At 46.1% G+C, this 23,589-nt stretch overlaps 1 protein-coding gene across 1 annotated transcript; it reads left to right on the forward strand.

The window, feature by feature from the left end:
• Window positions 1–2,107: 2,107 nt before the first annotated feature.
• LOC118942081 (serine/arginine repetitive matrix protein 1-like) lies at window positions 2,108–8,797 on the forward strand. Its single transcript, XM_036956456.1, has 3 exons — window positions 2,108–2,208; window positions 5,575–5,592; window positions 5,863–8,797. Exons 1-3 carry the CDS (start codon window positions 2,108–2,110, stop codon window positions 8,795–8,797), a joined length of 3,054 nt encoding a protein of 1,017 aa, XP_036812351.1.
• Window positions 8,798–23,589: the final 14,792 nt, after the last annotated feature.

The following is a 23,589-nucleotide window of genomic DNA, read 5'->3' on the forward strand; positions in this document are numbered from 1 at the left end:
TTACGTTATCTTGCCGCGCTACCTAGATTTCCTGCGGGCATTTTTGAGTAATTTCTGAACGTGAACTCACTGTAAATGGACATTTATGGATATAAATGGCATATTATTGAAAAAAAATAATATGTACTGTGTAACATGTCATATTACTCTCATCTAATGAAGATTTTCAAAAGGTTAGTGAGCGATTTATTTTTTAATCCTGCGTTTGTTGATTGCATGTTTTGGCTATTCAAATGAGCTGTGTCTGGTGGTGGTTTTACATATATATGTGCTATGTTTTCGCCGTAAAACATTTTAGAAATCTGACTTGCTGGCTAGATGAACAAGGTGTTTATCTTTCATTTGAGCTATTGGACTTGTTAATGTGTGGAGGTTAAATATTTTTAAGAATATTTTTGCGTTCCATGCGCCGCCGTTTCAGCTGAACGTGGGAGCGTAGGTTCCCAGCTGGGAACCAATATCGTAGACAGGTTTAAGATTTGTTTTGTGTAATTATCCAGATTGTAGGTTGTGTAATTATCCAGATTGTAGGTTATCACCCACCATATTGTGTAGTGCTAATATTTTAGTCTAACTAGCCGATATTGAATATTCCGTTTATCTTGAGGTGCTCTACATAACTTTGTTCAGTCCGCCATTACCTTGCATTTGCTCTCTGTTTAAAGGTCTTACTCACATTGGCTGCGGAGAGCGTGATCACACAGTTGTACAGCTGGTGCTCTCATGAATCAGAGTTCTTAAAGCATGGCCCGACGTGTTGTCCACCCAATGAAAGGATCAGAGAAAGACTCTACTACTGGAAGCATAAGCTACAGCTAGCACAAATTAGTTTCTTCCAAAATGAAAGAGAAGCAAGAGAGATTGTATTTTTTTCCCCTTTCAGTGTTATTTACTTAGTAACAAATGCAGCTAGCTAGTTTAGCCTACACAAACACCCTGCTCAAACAGAGGGCTATGTTAGCTAGCTGGCTATGACTATCCAACACAACACTGGAACTCTTCCAAGTCAAGGTTAGCTTTTGGTTTAACAATTTTTTTGCGACCAGGGCCCGGTGTTGTAAGTGCTAGACTGCTCACTGACTGTACACTGTAATGTTACTGCATGATTGTAGCGGGTTTACTAACGCGTTAGTTCTATTAGCTATGTTGACTATGACGTTACTTTAGCTAATATGGTGACAACCATGTAGGCTGCGTGAAGCGGTTATGATATGGTTTGGCTTGGAAAGGTTTTTTCGCTTGGTCACATACAGCTTGTTGTGCATTGAAGTACACAAGCAAAGGGACAAGGTAAGAGGAGAGAGAGCACATAGATGCGAGAAGGAATACAACATGGCTGCTATGAAAGTGAACTGTGTTTACGCGTGATCGGGGGTGTCTTCATTCTGTCGATTCTGTTGAAAAACGTTTGTTAAATGGAAACAAACGGATATAAATTGGGATAAAAAATACCTGAATTTGTCCAATAGAGACTCTCATTTGCAACTGTTGGACTAATGATTACACCCTATATCAGCTAGATGCAGGCAAGAGTATGCAATGCGCTATTGAATGTGTCACTGTCTGTCACCTCAAAATTTGTGCACCTACGTTGTAAACTTTCGTTCATAGGCTTGGTTATAGCAACATCATGATGGGTATAGTGAAACTATTAGTATCATATAGTAGGCTAAAACTATCGTTGTTACATTGAACTGGGTGAATGGAATATGCTGTAATAGAAATAAGGCCATGCTCATGAAAAAGAAAATTGTCCTCCCTCATCTTAAACGGCTCTGAAGGGTAGAAATGGTCTCAACTCATATTTTTGAATGCCTTGTCTTCAGTAAGGTATCCCGCAACAAAACATTCTGAGATTCCTCTCGTCTCTCGTTAGATCTAAACAAGGCTTAGATTTTTTAATAGACTTAAAATTAAAGTTGATAAAAAAAAATACATCTAACATTTTGGGGGGTTTATTGGCTAGCTAATTTAGATCCAAGATTCCAACATACTACAAACATTTAAATTCATCCACCATGACCTGGCTTTCACTGAGTGCTACGAATGCTTATAACAGCCTAACAAAGGCTGTAAGACTGTCAGTTGGAGTAGAGAATCAACGAGAATGAGGCGGGCGGGAGGACAGGCGGGTAGGCAGGAAGCCAGGCAGCTGCTGTCAGCCTCTGGCTCCTTGAGACTCAGCATCCTGCCTGGACCCTGGGAAAGGTGGGCAGCTGTCTGCTCCCTGGTACCCATGCCAACGTTCAGGACCTTCAGGCTCCACACTGGGCAAGTGGGATTCATAACAATTAACCGTTTACCCTGGCACTGCTGGTAGGTAGTTGTCCCTTCTTTGGCTGGGAGGAGGCGCTGGAATTGGAGAGAGACAACTGAAGGGAGGAGTCTTCTCAGCAGGACCAGCCGTGGAGGATAAGTGCTGTAGAGCGAACGTGACTGAGTGCCAGTACGTTCCAGTATGCCACAAGGTGCAATGGATGCACTAAAGCAGTAAGTCCAAAAGAAGTCGTCCCAGTCGGGAATATATTCCCATTACTTGCTCACCCATTCAATATAGAGCAGCATTTCGGTGAATTCAAGACCATGATTCCCAACGAATCGAACATACAATTCCTAACTCTATCCAAGTATTCCCACACTGGCAGCAGCAGTTGGAAATCATAGATTCACCGATGAAACCCGTAAATCTATGAAAGTTACCACATTCAGTATTCCAAGTGATCCAACAATGGCATTCCAACTGAACAACTACTACTCCAAACGAATGCAGGACATCTTGATCAGCACTCTCTGCCACTTAAGAGTCTGAAACAGGAAATTAAACATTTCAGGCATTCCACATTGCTCTGTCTGCAGTGGGCGAATGATTACCCTAGTGTACAGTCTGCATATTAATGTGTGAAGAAGGAGTGTGTGTGTGTGTGTGTGTGTGTGTGTGTGTCACAGGAGGTTGGTGCCACTTTAATTGGGAAGGACAGGCTCGTGGTAATGACTGGAGCAGAATAGGAGGAATTATATCAAATACACCAGACAGATGGTTTCCATGTGTGTGATGCCATTCCATTCGCTCCGTTCCAGACGTTATGAGCTGTCCACCCCTCAGCAGCCTCCACTGGTTTGTGTACATAACATATTAGCATGTATAGGATTGTGTGAGTGCATGCAGAAGTGTGTGTGTGTGCAAGAGCTTGAGTTTGTGTGTGTACTACCAGTGTTTGTTGACGGAAGGTCTCTGTTCCTGGTCATAGTGGCTTGTCAGCCTCTAGTGGTCATCTTGTGACACATCAGAGACCAAGAGACCACAATATCTATGATGACTGCAGTTTCATACAATTTCCACCAACCAGTAGAAACTGTGCCATGACTATTATGCAGACTGACAAAGACTATAGACAGGCACACTACAATTGATTCATACATTCACTTGTTTATTCCTCCAGCCATTCATCCACTCATCCTTTCATTTGCCTATCAGTGGTGTGTGGTTGAGTCTGTCTGTTTCTGTCTCTCTGTCCTCTATGGATCGGTGCTTTGCCTCCAAACATCCATCTGTCAGCCCTGTCCATCCAGGGCAGAGGGGGTGAACCCTGGGGAAAACATAAATAGCCGGATGCTGGCTTTGGCTCTTCCCCCTCCCTCTCTGAAGCTCCAGGAACCTCCTGTCTGTCTACGCAGATCTGGACTAGCTGCAGTGGAACGGGTGAGGAGCTCTTCACCAATGACAAATGACGACACCTCAGAATAAACACACTACAGGAGCTGGAGGGGGGTGAGACAAAAAGGGAACGGCAGCATCACTCTTTCATCATCCTTTCCACCTCTCTCTCTCTCTCTCTCTCTCTGATCTCTCTCTCTCTCTCTTTGATCTCTTACCGGTTCTCCCTTTTTCACCCTTTCACTCTTTTAATGCTTCCTTTCCACCTCTCTCTCTGTCGTCTCTCTCTCTGATGTCTCTCTCTCTCTCTCTCTCTCTCTGATCTCTCTCTCTGATCTCTCTCTCTCTTTGATCTCTTACCAGTTCTCCCCTTTTCACCCTTTCACTCTTTTAAAGCTGACATTTCCACCTCTCTCTCTCGCTCTCTGGCTCTCTCTGGCTCTCTGATCTCTCTCTCTCTCTGTCTCTCTCTGATCTCTCTCTCTCTGATCTCTCTCTCTCTCTGATCTCTCTCTCTCTCTCTTTGATCTCTTACCGGTTCTCCCTTTTTCACCCTTTCACTCTTTTAATGCTTCCTTTCCACCTCTCTCTCTCTCTCTCTCTCTCTGATCTCTCTCACTGATCTCTCTCTCTCTCTGATCTCTCTCTCTCTCTCTGATCTCTCTCTCTCTGATCTCTCTCTCTGATCTCTCTCTCTCTGATCTCTCTCTCTCCCTCTGATCTCTCTATCTCTCTCTCTGATCTCTCTCTCTCTCTCTCTGATCTCTCTCTCTCTCTGATCTCTCTCTCTCTGATCTCTCTCTCTGATCTCTCTCTCTCTCTCTGATCTCTCTATCTCTCTCTCTGATCTCTCTCTCTCTCTCTCTCTCTGATCTCTCTCTCTCTCTCTCTGATCTCTCTCTCTCTCTGATCTCTCTCTCTCTGATCTCTCTCTCTCTCTCTGATCTCTCTATCTCTCTCTCTGATCTCTCTCTCTCTCTCTCTCTCTCTGATCTCTCTCTCTCTCTGATCTGTTACCGGTTCTACCTTTTTCACCCTTTCACTCTTTTAATGCTTCCTTTCCACCTCTCTCTCTCTCTCTGATCTCTCTCTCTGATCTCTCTCTCTCTCTGATCTCTCTCTCTCTCTGATCTCTCTCTCTCTCTCTTTGATCTCTTACCGGTTCTCCCTTTTTCACTCTTTCACTCTTTTAATTTTGCCTCGCTGATTTGCCATATATAAAGCACTATATTGGTCTCTATGTTGGATTGACTTCTCTCTCCCATTTAGTAGCTAGTCTGTCAATGTGTACATGAACTGCAGTACCTATTTAGGTGAAGTTGACAGTTGACCACTGTAATCATGTCTGTTCCTGAATGGGGCAGACTAGCTTTCCCTAATGTCGCTTGTGTACTGTAGGAGCTCAGGTACAGTATGTTCAGTGCACGGCATGCTCCTAAAGTAGGTTTATGGGAATGTGTTTTGTGAGTGGACACACGTACGCACACACACCAATGAGTGCAGCAACTGCGAGAGCATACCAACATGTTTGCTCCAGCGCCGCTCGTTTGTTCCTACTCTACCTCGGAGCACCAGTTAAAACCTGCAGCGGTCGTACCGGAGCCCCACTGATCCCAGTGCAGCGCGGCTGAACCAAACACATATGACAAATGCCTCCTTGGGTGAATGGCATTTGGGGCATCTCCTCATGCTGCTAAAGGGCTATTCCTTTTATAACCAGTACGGAGATTAAAGAAGCCAAGGGAGGAAGCTAGCATGTGCAGCCGGACCTCTGGCGGCTAGGCAGATAAAAAAGCATCCCAAATTGAATCAATAACCGCAAGCCTCCCTCTAATCCTACCCAGCAGTCCCCACCACTCCCCCCTTTACCACCCCACAGCCCCCCGAAACCCCTTCATCTTTTTATAACTGCGCCCCAGGCCCAAGTGGGGGCTCAGGTGAGGGGGGTGGGGTAAAGGCATGGAGGGGAGGTGGGGCTGTGTTCGGGATAGGGGAGGGACCGCTGGGTTGCTCAGGTAATCCGTCTGCAGACAGGCCAGCTTTGGTACGGCCAGCAGCAGTGTGGAGAGGGGGACAGAGGGGGACAGCTGACGTTGGTCGAGGCCCAGACTGCAGCACGCCAGACGGAATAAAGAGATATAAGCCCCCACCCCAGGATCCTAACCCCTGTCCCGAGCCTCTTTCATCTTCTAACGCCGGTGCTAAAGCAAACGTTCCAAGTCAGCCCCCCAGGAAAAGAGAACGTTCCACGTCAGCCCCCCAGGAAAGGAGAACGTTCCACGTCAGCCCCGCAGGAAAAGAGAACGTTCCACGTCAGCCCCCCAGGAAAAGCAAACATTACACGTCAGACACCCAGGAAAAGCAAACGTTCCACGTCAGCCCCCCAGGAAAAGAGAACATTCCACGTCAGACACCCAGGAAAAGAGAACGTTCCACGTCAGCCCCCCAGGAAAAGAGAACGTTCCACGTCAGGCCCCCAGGAAAAGAGAACGTTCCACATCAGCCCCCCAGGAAAAGCGAACGTTCCACATCAGCCCCTCAGGAAAAGCAAACGTTCCACGTCAGCCCACCAGGAAAAGCAAACGTTCCACGTCAGCCCCCCAGGAAAAGAGAACGTTCCACGTCAGCCCCCCAGGAAAGGAGAACGCTCCACGTCAGCCCCGCAGGAAAAGAGAACGTTCCACGTCAGCCCCCCAGGAAAAGCAAACATTACACGTCAGACACCCAGGAAAAGCAAACGTTCCACGTCAGCCCCCCAGGAAAAGAGAACATTCCACGTCAGACACCCAGGAAAAGAGAACGTTCCACGTCAGCCCCCCAGGAAAAGAGAACGTTCCACGTCAGGCCCCCAGGAAAAGAGAACGTTCCACATCAGCCCCTCAGGAAAAGCAAACGTTCCACGTCAGCCCACCAGGAAAAGCAAACGTTCCACGTCAGCCCCCCAGGAAAAGAGAACGTTCCACGTCAGCCCCCCAGGAAAGGAGAACGCTCCACGTCAGCCCCGCAGGAAAAGAGAACGTTCCACGTCAGCCCCCCAGGAAAAGCAAACATTACACGTCAGACACCCAGGAAAAGCAAACGTTCCACGTCAGCCCCCCAGGAAAAGAGAACATTCCACGTCAGACACCCAGGAAAAGAGAACGTTCCACGTCAGCCCCCCAGGAAAAGAGAACGTTCCACGTCAGGCCCCCAGGAAAAGAGAACGTTCCACATCAGCCCCCCAGGAAAAGCGAACGTTCCACATCAGCCCCTCAGGAAAAGCAAACGTTCCACGTCAGCCCACCAGGAAAAGCAAACGTTCCACGTCAACCCCCCAGGAAAAGCAAACGTTCCACGTCAGCTCCCCAGGAAAAGCAAACGTTCCACGTCAGCACCCAAGGAAAAGAGAATGTTCCACGTCAGCCCCCCAGGAATAGAGAACGTTCCACGTCAGCCCCCCAGGAAAAGAAAACGTTCCAAGTCAGCCGCTCAGGAAAAGCAAACGTTCCACGTCAGCCCACCAGGAAAAGCAAACGTTCCACGTCAACAACCCAGGAAAAGCAAACGTTCCACGTCAGCCCACCAGGAAAAGCAAACGTTCCATGTCAGCCCCCCAGGAAAAGCAAACGTTCCACGTCAACAACCCAGGAAAAGCAAACGTTCCACGTCAGCCCACCAGGAAAAGCAAACGTTCCATGTCAGCCCCCCAGGAAAAGCGAACTTTCCACGTCAGCTCCCCAGGAAAAGCAAACGTTCCACGTCAGCCCCCAAGGAAAAGAGAACGTTCCACGTCAGCCCCCCAGGAAAAGAGAACGTTCCACATCAGCCCCCCAGGAAAAGATAGCGTTCCACGTCAGCACCCCAGGAAAAGAGAACGTTCCACGTCAGCCCCCCAGGAAAAGCGAACGTTCCACGTCAGCCCCTCAGGATAAGCAAACGTTCCACGTCAGCCCACCAGGAAAAGCAAACGTTCCACGTCAACCCCCCAGGAAAAGCAAACGTTCCACGTCAGCCCACCAGGAAAAGAGAACGTTCCACGTCAGCCCACCAGGAAAAGAGAACGTTCCACGTCAACAACCCAGGAAAAGCAAACGTTCCACGTCAGCCCACCAGGAAAAGCAAACGTTCCATGTCAGCCCCGCAGGAAAAGAGAACGTTCCACATCAGCCCCCCAGGAAAAGAGAACGTTCCACATCACCCCACCAGGAAAATAGAACGTTCCACGTCAGCCCCCCAGGAAAAGAGAACGTTCCACGTCAGCCTCGCAGGAAAAGAGAACGTTCCACATCAGCCCCCCAGGTAAAGAGAACGTTCCACGTCAGCCCCCCAGGAAAGGAGAACGTTGCACGTCAGCCCACCAGGAAAAGAGAACGTTCCACGTCAGCCCCCCAGGAAAAGAGAACGTTCCACGTCAGCCCCCCAGGAAAACAGAACGTTCCACGTCAGCCCCACAGGAAAAGCAAACGTTCCACGTCAGCCCCCCAGGAAAAGCAAACGTTCCACTTCAGCCCCCCAGGAAAAGCAAACTTCCACGTCAGCCCCCCAGGAAAAGCAAACGTTCCACGTCAGCTCCCCAGGAAAAGCAAACGTTCCACTTCAGCCCCCAAGGAAAAGCAAACGTTCCACGTCAGCCCCCCAGGAAAAGAGAACGTTCCACGTTTGCCCCCCAGGAAAAGAGAACGTTCCACGTTTGCCCCCCAGGAAAAGAGAACGTTCCACGTCAGCCCCCCAGGAAAAGCAAACTTCCACGTCAGCCCCCCAGGAAAAGCAAACGTTCCACGTCAGCTCCCCAGGAAAAGCAAACGTTCCACTTCAGCCCCCAAGGAAAAGCAAACGTTCCACGTCAGCCCCCCAGGAAAAGAGAACGTTCCACGTTTGCCCCCCAGGAAAAGAGAACGTTCCACGTTTGCCCCCCAGGAAAAGAGAACGTTCCACGTCAGCCCCCCAGGAAAAGCAAACGTTCCACGTCAGCCCCCCAGGAAAAGCAAACGTTCCACGTCAGCCCACCAGGAAAAGCAAACGTTCCACGTCAGCCCCTCAGGAAAAGCAAGCGTTCCACGTCAGCCCCCCATGAAAAGCAAACGTTCCACGTCAGCCCCCCAGGAAAAGCAAACGTTCCACGTCAGCCCCCCAGGAAAAGCCTGCTCGCTGCACTCAAAGTGAAAAGAGATGCGGCAAAACCCACCCAATTACTGTCGGGCCCAGAGAGTAACCACTTTGGGTCCCCAGAAGCTAGGGCACATAGTAAGAGTCGCCCACAATATACACTTGGTACGGTTGGGGTACAGTAGTGTTAATGGTGCGGTTAGGGTACAGTAGTGTTCCCTGGGGTACAAAAATATTAAAATACACAATTTATCTTCAGAGATACACATAATGATCCCTCATGGTACTGTTCTGTACCTTTTAGGGAAAATGTGCATTTTTGTTTTTGTACCCAATATTTTTTTTACATAAAAATGTACAATAATCACACTCTCAAAAAAGGGGTACAGTGTTAAGGTACATTTCTGTCCCTTCACATGTATTTTGTGTACCCTCAATACCCACCATAAGATACAATGAAAAATGTTTGACACCTAAAAGGAACCAAAGGCATTGTCACTGGGTTGGTACCGTAACAAGGCAAATTTATACAATAATCATTATCATATTTCCCAGTATGCTCTGCTGCAGGTTGTATCTGTGTTTTTGCATGTATATGTGATTGATTGATTGTTTAGTATTATGCTACACAAAGATAAATTACATAAATGTTTCTAAATGTTTCTGAATCCAATCAGTTAGTTAGATTTTTTTGCACCTGTTACTGAAATGATTGTTCCAGTTTAAATCAAATCAAATCAAATCAAATTTTATTTGTCACATACACATGGTTAGCAGATGTTAATGCGAGTGTAGCGAAATGCTTGTGCTTCTAGTTCCGACAATGCAGTAATAACAAGTAATCTAACTAACAATTCCAAAACTACTGTCTTGTACACAGTGTAAGGGGATAAAGAATATGTACATAAGGATACATGACTGAGTGATGGTACAGAGCAGCATAGGCAAGATACAGTAGATGGTATCGAGTACAGTATATACATATGAGATGAGTATGTAAACAAAGTGGCATAGTTAAAGTGCCTAGTGATACATGTATTACATAAGGATACAGTCGATGATATAGAGTACAGTATATACAGTGCCTTGCGAAAGTATTCGGCCCCCTTGAACTTTGCGACCTTTTGCCACATTTCAGGCTTCAAACATAAAGATATAAAACTGTATTTTTTTGTGAAGAATCAACAACAAGTGGGACACAATCATGAAGTGGAACGACATTTATTGGATATTTCAAACTTTTTTAACAAATCAAAAACTGAAAAATTGGGCGTGCAAAATTATTCAGCCCCCTTAAGTTAATACTTTGTAGCGCCACCTTTTGCTGTGATTACAGCTGTAAGTCACTTGGGGTATGTCTCTATCAGATTTGCACATTGAGAGACTGAAATTATTTTCCATTCCTCCTTGCAAAACAGCTCGAGCTCAGTGAGGTTGGATGGAGAGCATTTGTGAACAGCAGTTTTCAGTTCTTTCCACAGATTCTCGATTGGATTCAGGTCTGGACTTTGACTTGGCCATTCTAACACCTGGATATGTTTATTTTTGAACCATTCCATTGTAGATTTTGCTTTATGTTTTGGATCATTGTCTTGTTGGAAGACAAATCTCCGTCCCAGTCTCAGGTCTTTTGCAGACTCCATCAGGTTTTCTTCCACAATGGTCCTGTATTTGGCTCCATCCATCTTCCCATCAATTTTAACCATCTTCCCTGTCCCTGCTGAAGAAAAGCAGGCCCAAACCATGATGCTGCCACCACCATGTTTGACAGTGGGGATGGTGTGTTCAGCTGTGTTGCTTTTACGCCAAACATAACGTTTTGCATTGTTGGCAAAAAGTTCAATTTTGGTTTCATCTGACCAGAGCACCTTCTTCCACATGTTTGGTGTGTCTCCCAGGTGGCTTGTGGCAAACTTTAAACAACACTTTTTATGGATATCTTTAAGAAATGGCTATCTTCTTGCCACTCTTCCATAAAGGCCAGATTTGTGCAATATACAACTGCTTGTTGTCCTATGGACAGAGTCTCCCACCTCAGCTGTAGATCTCTGCAGTTCATCCAGAGTGATCATGGGCCTCTTGGCTGCATCTCTGATCAGTCTTCTCCTTGTATGAGCTGAAAGTTTAGAGGGACGGCCAGGTCTTGGTAGATTTGCAGTGGTCTGATACTCCTTCCATTTCAATATTATCGCTTGCACAGTGCTCCTTGGGATGTTTAAAGCTTGGGAAATCTTTTTGTATCCAAATCCGGCTTTAAACTTCTTCACAACAGTATCTCGGACCTGCCTGGTGTGTTCCTTGTTCTTCATGATGCTCTCTGCGCTTTTAACGGACCTCTGAGACTATCACTATGCAGGTGCATTTATACGGAGACTTGATTACACACAGGTGGATTGTATTTATCATCATTAGTAATTTATGTCAACATTGGATCATTCAGAGATCCTCACTGAACTTCTGGAGAGAGTTTGCTGCACTGAAAGTAAAGGGGCTGAATAATTTTGCACTCCTAATTTTTCAGTTTTTGATTTGTTAAAAAAGTTTGAAATATCCAATAAATGTCGTTCCACTTCATGATTGTGTCCCACTTGTTGTTGATTCTTCACAAAAAAATACAGTTTTATATCTTTATCTTTGAAGCCTGAAATGTGGCAAAAGGTCGCAAAGTTCAAGGGGGCCGAATACTTTCGCAAGGCACTATATGTATGCATATGAGATGAATAATGTAGGGTAAGTAACATTATATTAGGTAGCATTGTTTAAAGTGGCTAGTGATATATTTACATCATTTCCCATCAATTCCCATTGTTAAAGTGGCTGGAGTTGAGTCAGTGTCAGTGTGTTGGCAGCAGCCACTCAATGTTAGTGGTGGCTGTTTAACAGTCTGATGGCCTTGAGATAGAAGCTGTTTTTCAGTCTCTCGGTCCCAGCTTTGATGCACCTGTACTGACCTCGCCTTCTGGATGATAGCGGGATGAACAGGCAGTGGCTCGGGTGGTTGATGTCCTTGATGATCTTTATGGCCTTCCTGTGACATCGGGTGTTGTAGGTGTCCTGGAGGGCAGGTAGTTTGCCCCCTGTGATGCGTTGTGCAGACCTCACTACCCTCTGGAGAGCCTTACGGTTGAGGGTGGAGCAGTTGCCGTACCAGGCGGTGATACAGCCCGCCAGGATGCTCTCGATTGTGCATCTGTAGAAGTTTGTGAGTGCTTTTGGTGACAAGCCGAATTTCTTCAGCCTCCTGAGGTTGAAGAGGCGCTGCTGCGCCTTCTTCACAATGCTGTCTGTGTGAGTGGACCAATTCAGTTTGTCCATGATGTGTATGCCGAGGAACTTAAAACTTGCTACCCTCTCCACTACTGTTCCATCGATGTGGATAGGGGGGTGTTCCCTCTGCTGTTTCCTGAAGTCCACAATTATCTCCTTAGTTTTGTTGACGTTGAGTGTGAGGTTATTTTCCTGACACCACACTCCGAGGGCCCTCACCTCCTCCCTGTAGGCCGTCTCGTCGTTGTTGATAATCAAGCCTACCACTGTTGTGTCGTCCGCAAACTTGATGATTGAGTTGGAGGCGTGCGTGGCCACGCAGTCGTGGGTGAACAGGGAGTACAGGAGAGGGCTCAGAACGCACCCTTGTGGGGCCCCAGTGTTGAGGATCAGCGGGGAGGAGATGTTGTTGCCTACCCTCACCACCTGGGGGCGGCCCGTCAGGAAGTCCAGTACCCAGTTGCACAGGGTGGGGTCGAGACCCAGGGACCTATGGACCTATTTGGGCGGTAAGCAAATTGGAGTGGGTCTAGGGTGTCAGGTAGGATGGAGGTGATATGGTCCTTGACTAGTCTCTCAAAGCACTTCATGATGACGGAAGTGAGTGCTACGGGGCCGTAGTCGTTTAGCTCAGTTACCTTAGCTTTCTTGGGAACAGGAACAATGGTGGCCCTCTTGAAGCATGTGGGAACAGCAGACTGGTATAGGGATTGATTGAATATGTCCGTAAACACACCGGCCAGCTGGTCTGCGCATGCTCTGAGGGCGCGGCTGGGGATGCCGTCTGGGCCTGCAGCCTTGCGAGGGTTAACACGTTTAAATGTCTTAGTCACCTCGGCTGCAGTGAAGGAGAGACCACATGTTTTCGTTGCAGGCCGTGTCAGTGGCACTGTATTGTCCTCAAAGCGGGCAAAAAAGTTATTTAGTCTGACTGGGAGCAGGACATCCTGGTCCGTGACTGGGCTGGATTTCTTCCTGTAGTCCGTGATTGACTGTAGACCCTGCCACATGCCTCTTGTGTCTGAGCCGTTGAATTGAGATTCTACTTTGTCTCTGTACTGACGCTTAGCTTGTTTGATAGCCTTGCGGAGGGAATAGCTGCACTGTTTGTATTCGGTCATGTTACCAGACACCTTGCCCTGATTAAAAGCAGTGGTTCGCGCTTTCAGTTCCACACGAATGCTGCCATCAATCCACGGTTTCTGGTTAGGGAATGTTTTAATCGTTGCTATGGGAACGACATCTTCAACGCACGTTCTAATGAACTCGCACACCGAATCAGCGTATTCGTCAATGTTGTTGTCTGACGCAATACGAAACATGTCCCAGTCCACGTGATGGAAGCAGTCTTGGAGTGTGGAGTCAGCTTGGTCGGACCAGCGTTGGACAGACCTCAGCGTGGGAGCCTCTTGTTTTAGTTTCTGTCTGTAGGCAGGGATCAACAAAATGGAGTCGTGGTCAGCTTTTCCGAAAGGGGGGCGGGGCAGGGCCTTATATGCATCGCGGAAGTTAGAGTAACAATGATCCAAGGTCTTTCCACCCCTGGTTGCGCAATCGATATGCTGATAAAATTTAGGGAGTCTTGTTTTCAGATTAGCCTTGTTAAAATCCCCAGCTACAATGAATGCAGCCTCCGGATAAATGGTTTCCAGTTTGCAAACAGTCAAATAAAGTTCATTCAGAGCCATTCAGATGTGTGGAGAAACCCGTTGGCTGCACCGCCTCGGATAGCGTCTCTCCAGTGAGCCACGTTTCCGTGAAGCAAAGAACGTTACAGTCTCTGATGTCCCTCTGGAATGCTACCCTTGCTAGGATTTCATCAACCTTGTTGTCAAGAGACTGGACATTGGCAAGAAGAATGCTAGGGAGTGGTGCACGATGTGCCCGTCTCCGGAGTCTGACCAGAAGACCGCCTCGTTTCCCTCTTTTTCGGAGTCGCTTTTTTTGGGTCGCTGCATGGGATCCGCTCCGTTGTCCTGTTTGTAAGGCAGAACACAGGATCTGCGTCGCGAAAAACATATTCTTGGTCGTACTGCTGGTGAGTTGACGCTGATCTTATATTCAGTAGTTCTTCTCGACTGTATGTAATGAAACCTAAGATGACCTGGGGTACTAATGTAAGAAATAACACGTAAAAAAACAAAAAACTGCATAGTTTCCTAGGAACGCGAAGCGAGGCGGCCATCTCCGTCGGCGCCGGAAGTCTGTTTAAATGGCTTAGGTAGTCTACTCACAATATTCCTAACTCTGGCTGGAATTACACATCACTTTGCAAGCCATCATAATCTGATTTACAGGTAACTTTCTCAAATTTCCCAGGTTTTCCAGAAATCCTGGTCGGAAGATTCCCTGGAAATGAGAGGGAAAAAGCAGGAAATCCTTCAACCAGGATATCTTGAAAATCTGGGAATTTTGTGAAAGTTCCCTGTAAATCACATTATGCAGGCTTGCAAAGTGATGTGTAATTCCTATTGGAATCCAGCCAGAGTTAGGATATCCAACAGTTAGAATTACTATTCACCCGCAGCCTTACTTGCAGGCTTGATGTGGGCTGTAAACCATGAGTTTCAGGCCACTGTATTAGGGTGAATCTAGTGATGTTACGTTTGAAGCTCTAAGGCATGGGTTGAAATCACTAAGCAGTGTACTTCGAAATTGTGTGCCGATGCCTGTATCACTTTATCAGAAGCTGGCGATCAATGACGTCTAAAGCTTCTTTTCATCAAACAACCACCTGATTGGTTTGGTTCGGAAGAAGACAAAAAGGCTACAGGGTGTGGGACGTCATCTATAATAATTAGGCTGCTCTAAATTCTTTTGACCTGCAGGTGCCCCCAGTGTGCACTGTGTTGATCAAAGAGTAATTAACCTAGTTTTGACACAATTGGCTGGAAAAACTCTATGCTTCAGGAAGCTTAATTTCCCACTAGGTAAAATTAGGCCTGAAAATAAGGCCTTATTAGATGTGTAATGTTTTGCCGTAATGAGTTTAATTTCAATGATATCATATGCCTAGGAACTCACTAGGTGAAGGCCACATGACTGAAAATGTATTTATTCAACAACCATCTCTCTGTCACAAACAAATACAATCATAGGTGGTAACTCTACAATTCACCCGAAAAGGCAAGACACACTGGGAAATTATGCTGAACAAAAATATGAATTCAGCATGTAAAGTGTTTCATGAGCTGAAATAAAAGATCCCAGAAATGTTCCATACCCACAAAAAGCTTATTTCCTTCAAATGTGTTTACATCCCTGTTAGTGAGCATTTCTCCTTTGCCAAGATAATCCATCCATCTGACAGGTGTGGCATATCAAGAAGCTGATTAAAACAGCATGATCATTACACAGGTGCACCTTGTGCTGGAGATAATAAAAGGCCACTTTAAAAAGAGCAGTTTTGTCACAACACCAGATGTCTCAAGTTTTGAGAGAGCGTGCAATTGTCATGCAGGAATGTCCACCAGAGCTATTGCCAGAGAATTAAATGTTAATTTCTTTACCATAAACCACATCCAACATCTTTTTAGGGAATTTAGCAGTACGTCCAACCGGCCTTAACTGCAGACCACTTGTAACCATGTCAGCCCAATTGTTAAATTCTCTACCATAAGCCACCTCACATCATTGTAGAGAATTTGGCAGCACGTTCAACCAGCCTCACAACTGCAGACCACAGTGACCTAAATGACTAATGATGATAAATACAATCCACCTGTGTGTAATCAAGTCTCCGTATAAATGCACCTGCACTGTGATAGTCTTAGAGGTCCGTTAAAAGTGCAGAGAGCATCATGAAGAACAAGGAACACACCAGGCAGGTCCGAGATACTGTTGTGAAGAAGTTTAAAGCCGGATTTGGATACAAAAAGATTTCCCAAGCTTTAAACATCCCAAGGAGCACTGTGCAAGCGATAATATTGAAATGGAAGGAGTATCAGACCACTGCAAATCTACCAAGACCTGGCCGTCCCTCTAAACTTTCAGCTCATACAAGGAGAAGACTGATCAGAGATGCAGCCAAGAGGCCCATGATCACTCTGGATGAACTGCAGAGATCTACAGCTGAGGTGGGAGACTCTGTCCATAGGACAACAATCAGTTGTGTATTGCACAAATCTGGCCTTTATGGAAGAGTGGCAAGAAGATAGCCATTTCTTAAAGATATCCATAAAAAGTGTTGTTTAAAGTTTGCCACAAGCCACCTGGGAGACACACCAAACATGTGGAAGAAGGTGCTCTGGTCAGATGAAACCAAAATGTAACTTTTTGCCAACAATGCAAAACGTTATGTTTGGCGTAAAAGCAACACAGCTGAACACACCATCCCCACTGTCAAACATGGTGGTGGCAGCATCATGGTTTGGGCCTGCTTTTCTTCAGCAGGGACAGGGAAGATGGTTAAAATTGATGGGAAGATGGATGGAGCCAAATACAGGACCATTCTGGAAGAAAACCTGATGGAGTCTGCAAAAGACCTGAGACTGGGACTGAGATTTGTCTTCCAACAAGACAATGATCCAAAACATAAAGCAAAATCTACAATGGAATGGTTCAAAAATAAACATATCCAGGTGTTAGAATGGCCAAGTCAAAGTTCAGACCTGAATCCAATCGAGAATCTGTGGAAAGAACTGAAAACTGCTGTTCACAAATGCTCTCCATCCAACCTCACTGAGCTCGAGCTGTTTTGCAAGGAGGAATGGGAAAAAATTTCAGTCTCTCGATGTGCAAAACTGATAGAGACATACCCCAAGCGACTTACAGCTGTAATCGCAGCAAAAGGTGGCGCTACAAAGTATTAATTTAAGGGGGCTGAATAATTTTGCACGCCCAATTTTTCAGTTTTTGATTTGTTAAAAAAGTTTGAAATATCCAATAAATGTCGTTCCACTTCATGATTGTGTCCCACTTGTTGTTGATTCTTCACAAAAAAATACAGTTTTATATCTTTATGTTTGAAGCCTGAAATGTGGCAAAAGGTCGCAAAGTTCAAGGGGGCCGAATACTTTCGCAAGGCACTGTATGTACCTATAGCTAAAGCTACAAAAGGATGACTTTACAGGGTACCACCCCAGTGAAAAGTGGTTGTACCCCTTTAAGAAAAAATCTAAGCCTTTATTCCGGAGTGCATAAAGCTCACCTGTGAAGGAGAGAACCAGTTGAATTCATGTAGGACCATATCTACGGTGGTCACCACTGAGAAGCTCTCTCCGTGATGAATGAGCACCCACAAAAATATCTACTGTGGTCATCACTGAGAAGCTCTCTCCATGATGAACGAGCACCCACAAAAATATCTACGGTGGTCACCACTGAGAAGCTCTCTCCATGATGAACAAGCACCCACAGAAATATCTACGCACCACTGAGAAGCTCTCTCCATGATGAACGAGCACCCACAGAAATATCTACGGTGGTCACCACTGAGAAGCTCTCTCCATTTTTTTATTTTACCTTTATTTAACTAGGCAAGTCAGTTAAGAACAAATTCTTATTTTCAATGACGGCCTAGGAACAGCGGGTTAACTGCCTGTTCAGGGGCAGAACGACAGATTTGTACCTTGTCAGCTTGGGGGTTTGAACTTTCAACCTTCCGGTTACTAGTCCAACACTCTAACCACAAGGCTACCCTGCCGCCCCATCCATGATGAACGAGCACCCACAAACCATAGCCAAACAGTTTCCATCATACACCCATTGGATCTGTACTGTTCATTTTATTTTTTTCATAAACAGATATATACAGTTACTCAGATGATTTGAGTGTTACCCAGCCACTCGTCTCTATGAAGACCACTTTAAAATGTGGAGGGAGGACGGAAGCTGAGACGAGGATCAAGCCATGGAATAGTGGGATTTTCAAGCCGTCAGGAAAATGAAGCAAATCCTTTCCCCAGGCCACTGGCTCCATGGAGGAATGCGGGGCATCCACTTTAATTGTGCTTTCTCGTCCCGATCCCCATCTCGCAAAATCTAATTTCCCCTTTTCCCACTCACGGATTCCCTGTAGAGCCCGGAGTACTGTATTTAAATGCCACTCAAGCAGAATTCAGTGAATTCCCAGTGGGGTTTAACTGGAAGGGATTTCAAGACTGTTAGATAACGGAACACATTAAGTCTATATGGCTACATGAAAGACAGACAGACGGACGGACAGTAATCCAGACAGACAGTTAAAAACACTCACAAAGACAACTGACTAGACATAGGTAAACAAACACACAGATAATCACAGGCATACAGCGGAGGACAGACAGACAGAGCAACAAACAGCCAAACCATCATCTAACAGACAAAACAGACAACCAAATCCTATAAACACATGTATAAGTAGGCCAAACGAAAGGGCTTACAGCCCGTCTGACAGATGCATAGACAGACAGACATCTCCAATGCTGGGCAACACAAAGGACAGTACAGAAGAGGGTAGCGGTGGCAGCTACAGCGGCAGCAGCAGCGAAGGGAGACTTAATTAGTGAGGTCAGAGCCCCAGGGTACTTAGTATAACACTGGAAGTCTATGCAGCCGCCCCCTGGTCCTATGGCGAGGTGGATATTACATCTTTGCGATAACATCTCCTTACATAGGAGGGGGGCCCAGCATCACAGCATAAAGACTCCTGTTTTCGGCAAGTTTGAAATGAGGCTTTGTTCCTCCAGGCCTCCCCCTCCCCCTCCCCTTTCCTCTTGGGTGGGCCGTGGAGTCTCTCTCCAAAAAACTGAGCAACTTGTGTGTGGGGGTAAGGACGAGACCCCCCTCTAAACACACACACACACACACACACACACACACACACACACACTGGCAAAAAGCACACACACACACTCAATCCCTGGCGCACTGATTTACACCCTCCCCCGATGGTGGCGTCCCCTGGCTCGTGGCCACAACTGTGTGAATGGAGAGGTAGGGAGAGAGAGAGAAAGAGGGCTACAGAGCACCGGGGAACAGCGCCCACCTTGAGGCCCACAGAGGAGGGCCCGAGGCAGGCCAACTCACCCGAGGGAGAGTGTTTGGCCTGGGGTCCAGGTCAAAGTTGACTGCCTGCCTGCTCACTATGGCGACAGCCTTTAACATGGAGATTCACACAGAAATCTAACCCCAGTTTCAATGTCAAGAGGAACACACATACAGTTCACAGGCCTTTACAGTCAACCCATCAATACCCACCACTCACACACACGCTAATAACTCATCCTAGCAATGGGAAAATGTTCTCCACAATCCACTCCTTGATTCACTCCTTCCCACACATCTCCATAAATACCACTCTCAATGATACATCATTGACTTTGAGTATCAGATAGACTGTTTGTCACGTTCTGACCTTAGTTCCTTTGTGATGTCTTTGTTTTAGTATGGTCAGGGCGTGAGTTGGGTGGGCAGTCTATGTTCTTTTTTCTATGATTTGTTATTTCTGTGTTTGGCCTGGTATGGTTCTCAATCAGAGGCAGCTGTCAATCGTTGTCCCTGATTGAGAACCATACATAGGTAGCCTGTTTTCACCCTTGAGTTGTGGGTGATTATACGTTCTGTTTAGTGTGTTTTGCACCTGACGGAGCTGTGTCGGTTGTGTTTTCTTGTTTCTTTGTTTGATAGTGTTCAGTTGAAATAAATAACATGAATAAGTACCACGCTGCGCTTTGGTCCTCACCTTCTTCCACCGACGACCGTTACACTATTACAGTGAAATTGGTGTAACAATTCCAAATATGTCTACATTTATACCGCTCTCAATGATAAAATGAGAACACCATTGACTAGGAATATCAGATGTTACAACTGACTCGAAGTGGCTATTATTTAGTCAGGATCACTATGACATAATAATCAGACATTATAAGTGGGTCATAATGACTTCCTGAACTTGCTTGACTGTCTCAAACCTGGTAGAGGGAGTCAACATCCCCACACACAATTGAGAGCATACAGAATGGGATGTACTGTATAAGGGCTCGATATATCTGAACATAGGTCCGTAACAATGTCTATGAGTACTCTCTGCCCCAGGCGTACTATTCAATTGAGAAACATCAAGTCCCTTCCCTTGACAGATCCCTCTTCCATCAGTCTGCCCTGCCCTACATGTCGACTGCCTTTAGTCCCTGATGAGATGGTCGACCTGAATAATACCATAAAGAGCAACTCGCTCCAACTTCTACTCTGCCTTGATAGACAACCGCCGAGGAAATCCCAAGACCTTGTTCTCCACCGTTAATCACCTTTTCCACCCGACAGACTCTGGCTCTCCCACAGCAACTAGTTCTTCAAGGCTAAAGTTAACACCATCCAACAGAACATTGTATCCTCCAACCTCAACCCCACACTGGCTTTTAACCCACCACCCATATTTGCCCCCACTCTAAGTGACTTTGCTCTGGTTTCACCTGCTGCTTTGTTCGAACATCAAAAAAAAAAATAAATGAAAACTACCAGCGGCCTCCCCTCAAACCTATTCTAACATCACTGTTCAAAACATGCTCAGCTGCTCTCATCCAGTTTGTAGTCAACCTGTTCAACAAGTCCCTCCAGACTGGGCAAGTGCCATCACTGTTCAAAATCGCTGCCATTCCCCTCAGCTCAAGAAACCATCCCTTGTCCAAGGCCTACTATCAAACTATAAGCCTATTTATATCTAAAGTCCTGGAGAAGATAGTGGCAACCCAGCTTCACTCACTCAGACTTTTAGGGCTTTTAAAGCTGCCCTACCCTTCTTCCTAGACTTTGATTGTTGCTTTCATGATATGGTTATACAAATGTCACTTTAAGTAAACCCTTACATATTGCTTTAAGTAAAGTGTAACATATTGCTTTAAGTAAAGCCTTACATGTTGCTTTAAGTAAAGCCTTACATGTTGCTTTAAGTAAAGCCTTACATGTTGCTTTAAGTAAAGTGTAACATATTGCTTTAAGTAAAGCCTTACATGTTGCTTTAAGTAAAGCCTTTACATATTGCTTTAAGTAAAGCCTTACATGTTGCTTTAAGTAAAGCCTTTACATATTGCTTTAAGTAAAGCCTTACATGTTGCTTTAAGTAAAGTGTAACATATTGCTTTAAGTAAAGCCTTACATGTTGCTTTAAGTAAAGCCTTTACATATTGCTTTAAGTAAAGCCTTACATGTTGCTTTAAGTAAAGTGTAACATATTGCTTTAAGTAAAGCCTTTACATGTTGCTTTAAGTAAACCCTTACATATTGCTTTAAGTAAAGCCTTTACATGTTGCTTTAAGTAAACCCTTACATATTGCTTTAAGTAAAGCCTTTACATGTTGCTTTAAGTAAACCCTTACATATTGCTTTAAGTAAAGTGTAACAGTAACATTCAGAGCATTTCAAGGTGTTCCAAGGTCTTGTGATGTAAATATCCCTGTGGTGGGCTGATGACGGCTCAGTTGACAGGCAGAAAACAGGCACGTTCCCATTTAAACCAACCAGCTGCCTGTCTTATGAAACTGTCACGTTCCAGCCCCAACTCATCATTACCCCCCTTTAAAAAAAGATCTATCTTTTTTCAAGCAATAATGTATTTTTCCATTCCAGGCCTATCTGTGTCTGTGTTTGCGTGTGTGTGTGTGTGCTCATGGAAAGGCTGGGCCGCACGCAGACAGGGCTAAATTCAACTCATTCCTGTATTAATGGGGGCTTATGTGCGATCCACCTCTCTGCTAGAGGGCATTAGCATGGCCAGACAGCCAGGATACACCTCAACATATCCTCCCATCACTGCTTGTCCCTGTACCCTCTGTTTCCAGCACATGTGTGGCTGGCAGGGGGGCGAGGGTATGGGTGCGGAAGGTGAGGGGGTAAAGGGTGGTGGTGTGTAATTTGGGGTGGGGAGGAGGAGGGTAGTCTGTACATTGTTGGAGATGGGAAGAATAGAAGGAAATGGAGTCAAGACCAGAGGACAGGGTTGGAGACAATTGAATAGGAGAAAGTGACAGGGGAAGACTGCTAGAGAGAGAAGAGAAATGACATTGTCACTTCTTTGTCACTTTCTCATAGTGATGGCCCCACTGACTCTCTCATTGCCCCCCTCTGTTCCCCCCTCCCCCAAACTGCTCTCCTCTGTAGCCTCTCAGGGTGAAAGGTCACCCTTTGTCCCATAAACACATACACATCGAGAGCAAGGCTTAGGGTGGTAGGCAGGTTCTTTACTTCACCAGGCAAGTCAGTTAAGAACAGATTCTAATTTACAATAACGGCCTACCCCGGCCAAACCCTAACCCGGACGACACTGGGTCAAATGTGTGCCGCCCTATGGGACTCCCAATCACGGCCGGTTGTGATACAGTCTTTGACAGGAAGACTGTGAAGGGAGTGTGATGCGTGCTGCTGACCATACAAATACAATACGACCTGTGACCCCCACATTAAAGGAAACATGTTGTTTCAGAGGCTCTTCTGTCTTATAACTGGATCGCTCCATCTCTTCGTTATCTGTCTGTGGTGTTATAGATTTGTAACAATTACTTGAATGGTTGTTCTGTTTCTATATCACTGCTTTGGTATTGTACTGACTCACACAAATGCATTCAGTATACATACACACACTCATATGCACACATTATAACTCCACCCACCCACACCCACACACACACCATAACCTCCCCACACCCACACACACACACACACACACACACACCATTACCTCCCCACACCCACCCACACACACACCATAACCTCCCCACACCCACACACACACACACACACCATAACCTCCCCACACCCACACACACACACCATAACCCCCCCCCCCCCCCCCCCCCCACACACACACACCCCACCGCATTCCACCCCACACACATTCACTAAAAATAAGCCATGGAGCGTGACAGCACATTGAGTCTTCTGATGGAGGGTCATTGCGGACCCATGTCCCCCACAATCACAGGGTCATACCAAGGGGACAGAGGGGTAGGGGTATGGACATTAGAGAATACTAGGGCCCTCTGATCTGAGCAGGAAAACCCTGGTAATAGCCTAGAACTAGTGACCTGAGTAAAGAGCGCTGGTATAGCTTTAACATGAGTGCTAGGGGGGAAAGGTAAATGTGTGTGTCTGAGCATGTGAGTGTGTGAAGAGGGGAAAAGTAGGGGGAGTGCATGCATACCCCTGTCTGTCTGTCTGCGTGTGTGCGTGCGTGCGTGCGTGTGTGTGTGTGTGTATGTGTGTGTGTGTGTGTGTGTGTGTGTGTGTGTGTGTGTGTGTGTGTGTGTGTGTGTGTGTGTGTGTGTGTGTGTGTGTGTGTGTGTTTATGTCTGTGTGATAGTGTGTGTGTGCGTGAGGTGTGAAGTGGAGCGTTGTGGGTGTATATGGATGTGTTTGTGTGGGGGTTATTAGACAAGGTTTAAAGGACTGGCACCTCCATTCAGTGGAGCTCACTCAGTTTTTCACACGTCCATAGACCAGTGACTCACTTCTCCTCCCCATTCCTCTCCTCTCTCTTCCCATCTCCTCACTGCCCTCTAGATGCCTTTATTCATGAACTGGGGCTTTCCCACCTGGACCTGATATGCATAAATAATAATTTTAAATATAGAGACCCGTTCCGAATGGACCTGAGGACAACTAGA

The sequence above is a fragment of the Oncorhynchus mykiss genome, chromosome 20 (assembly GCF_013265735.2).
Source record: "Oncorhynchus mykiss isolate Arlee chromosome 20, USDA_OmykA_1.1, whole genome shotgun sequence".
NCBI classification, from domain to species: Eukaryota; Metazoa; Chordata; class Actinopteri; order Salmoniformes; family Salmonidae; genus Oncorhynchus; species Oncorhynchus mykiss.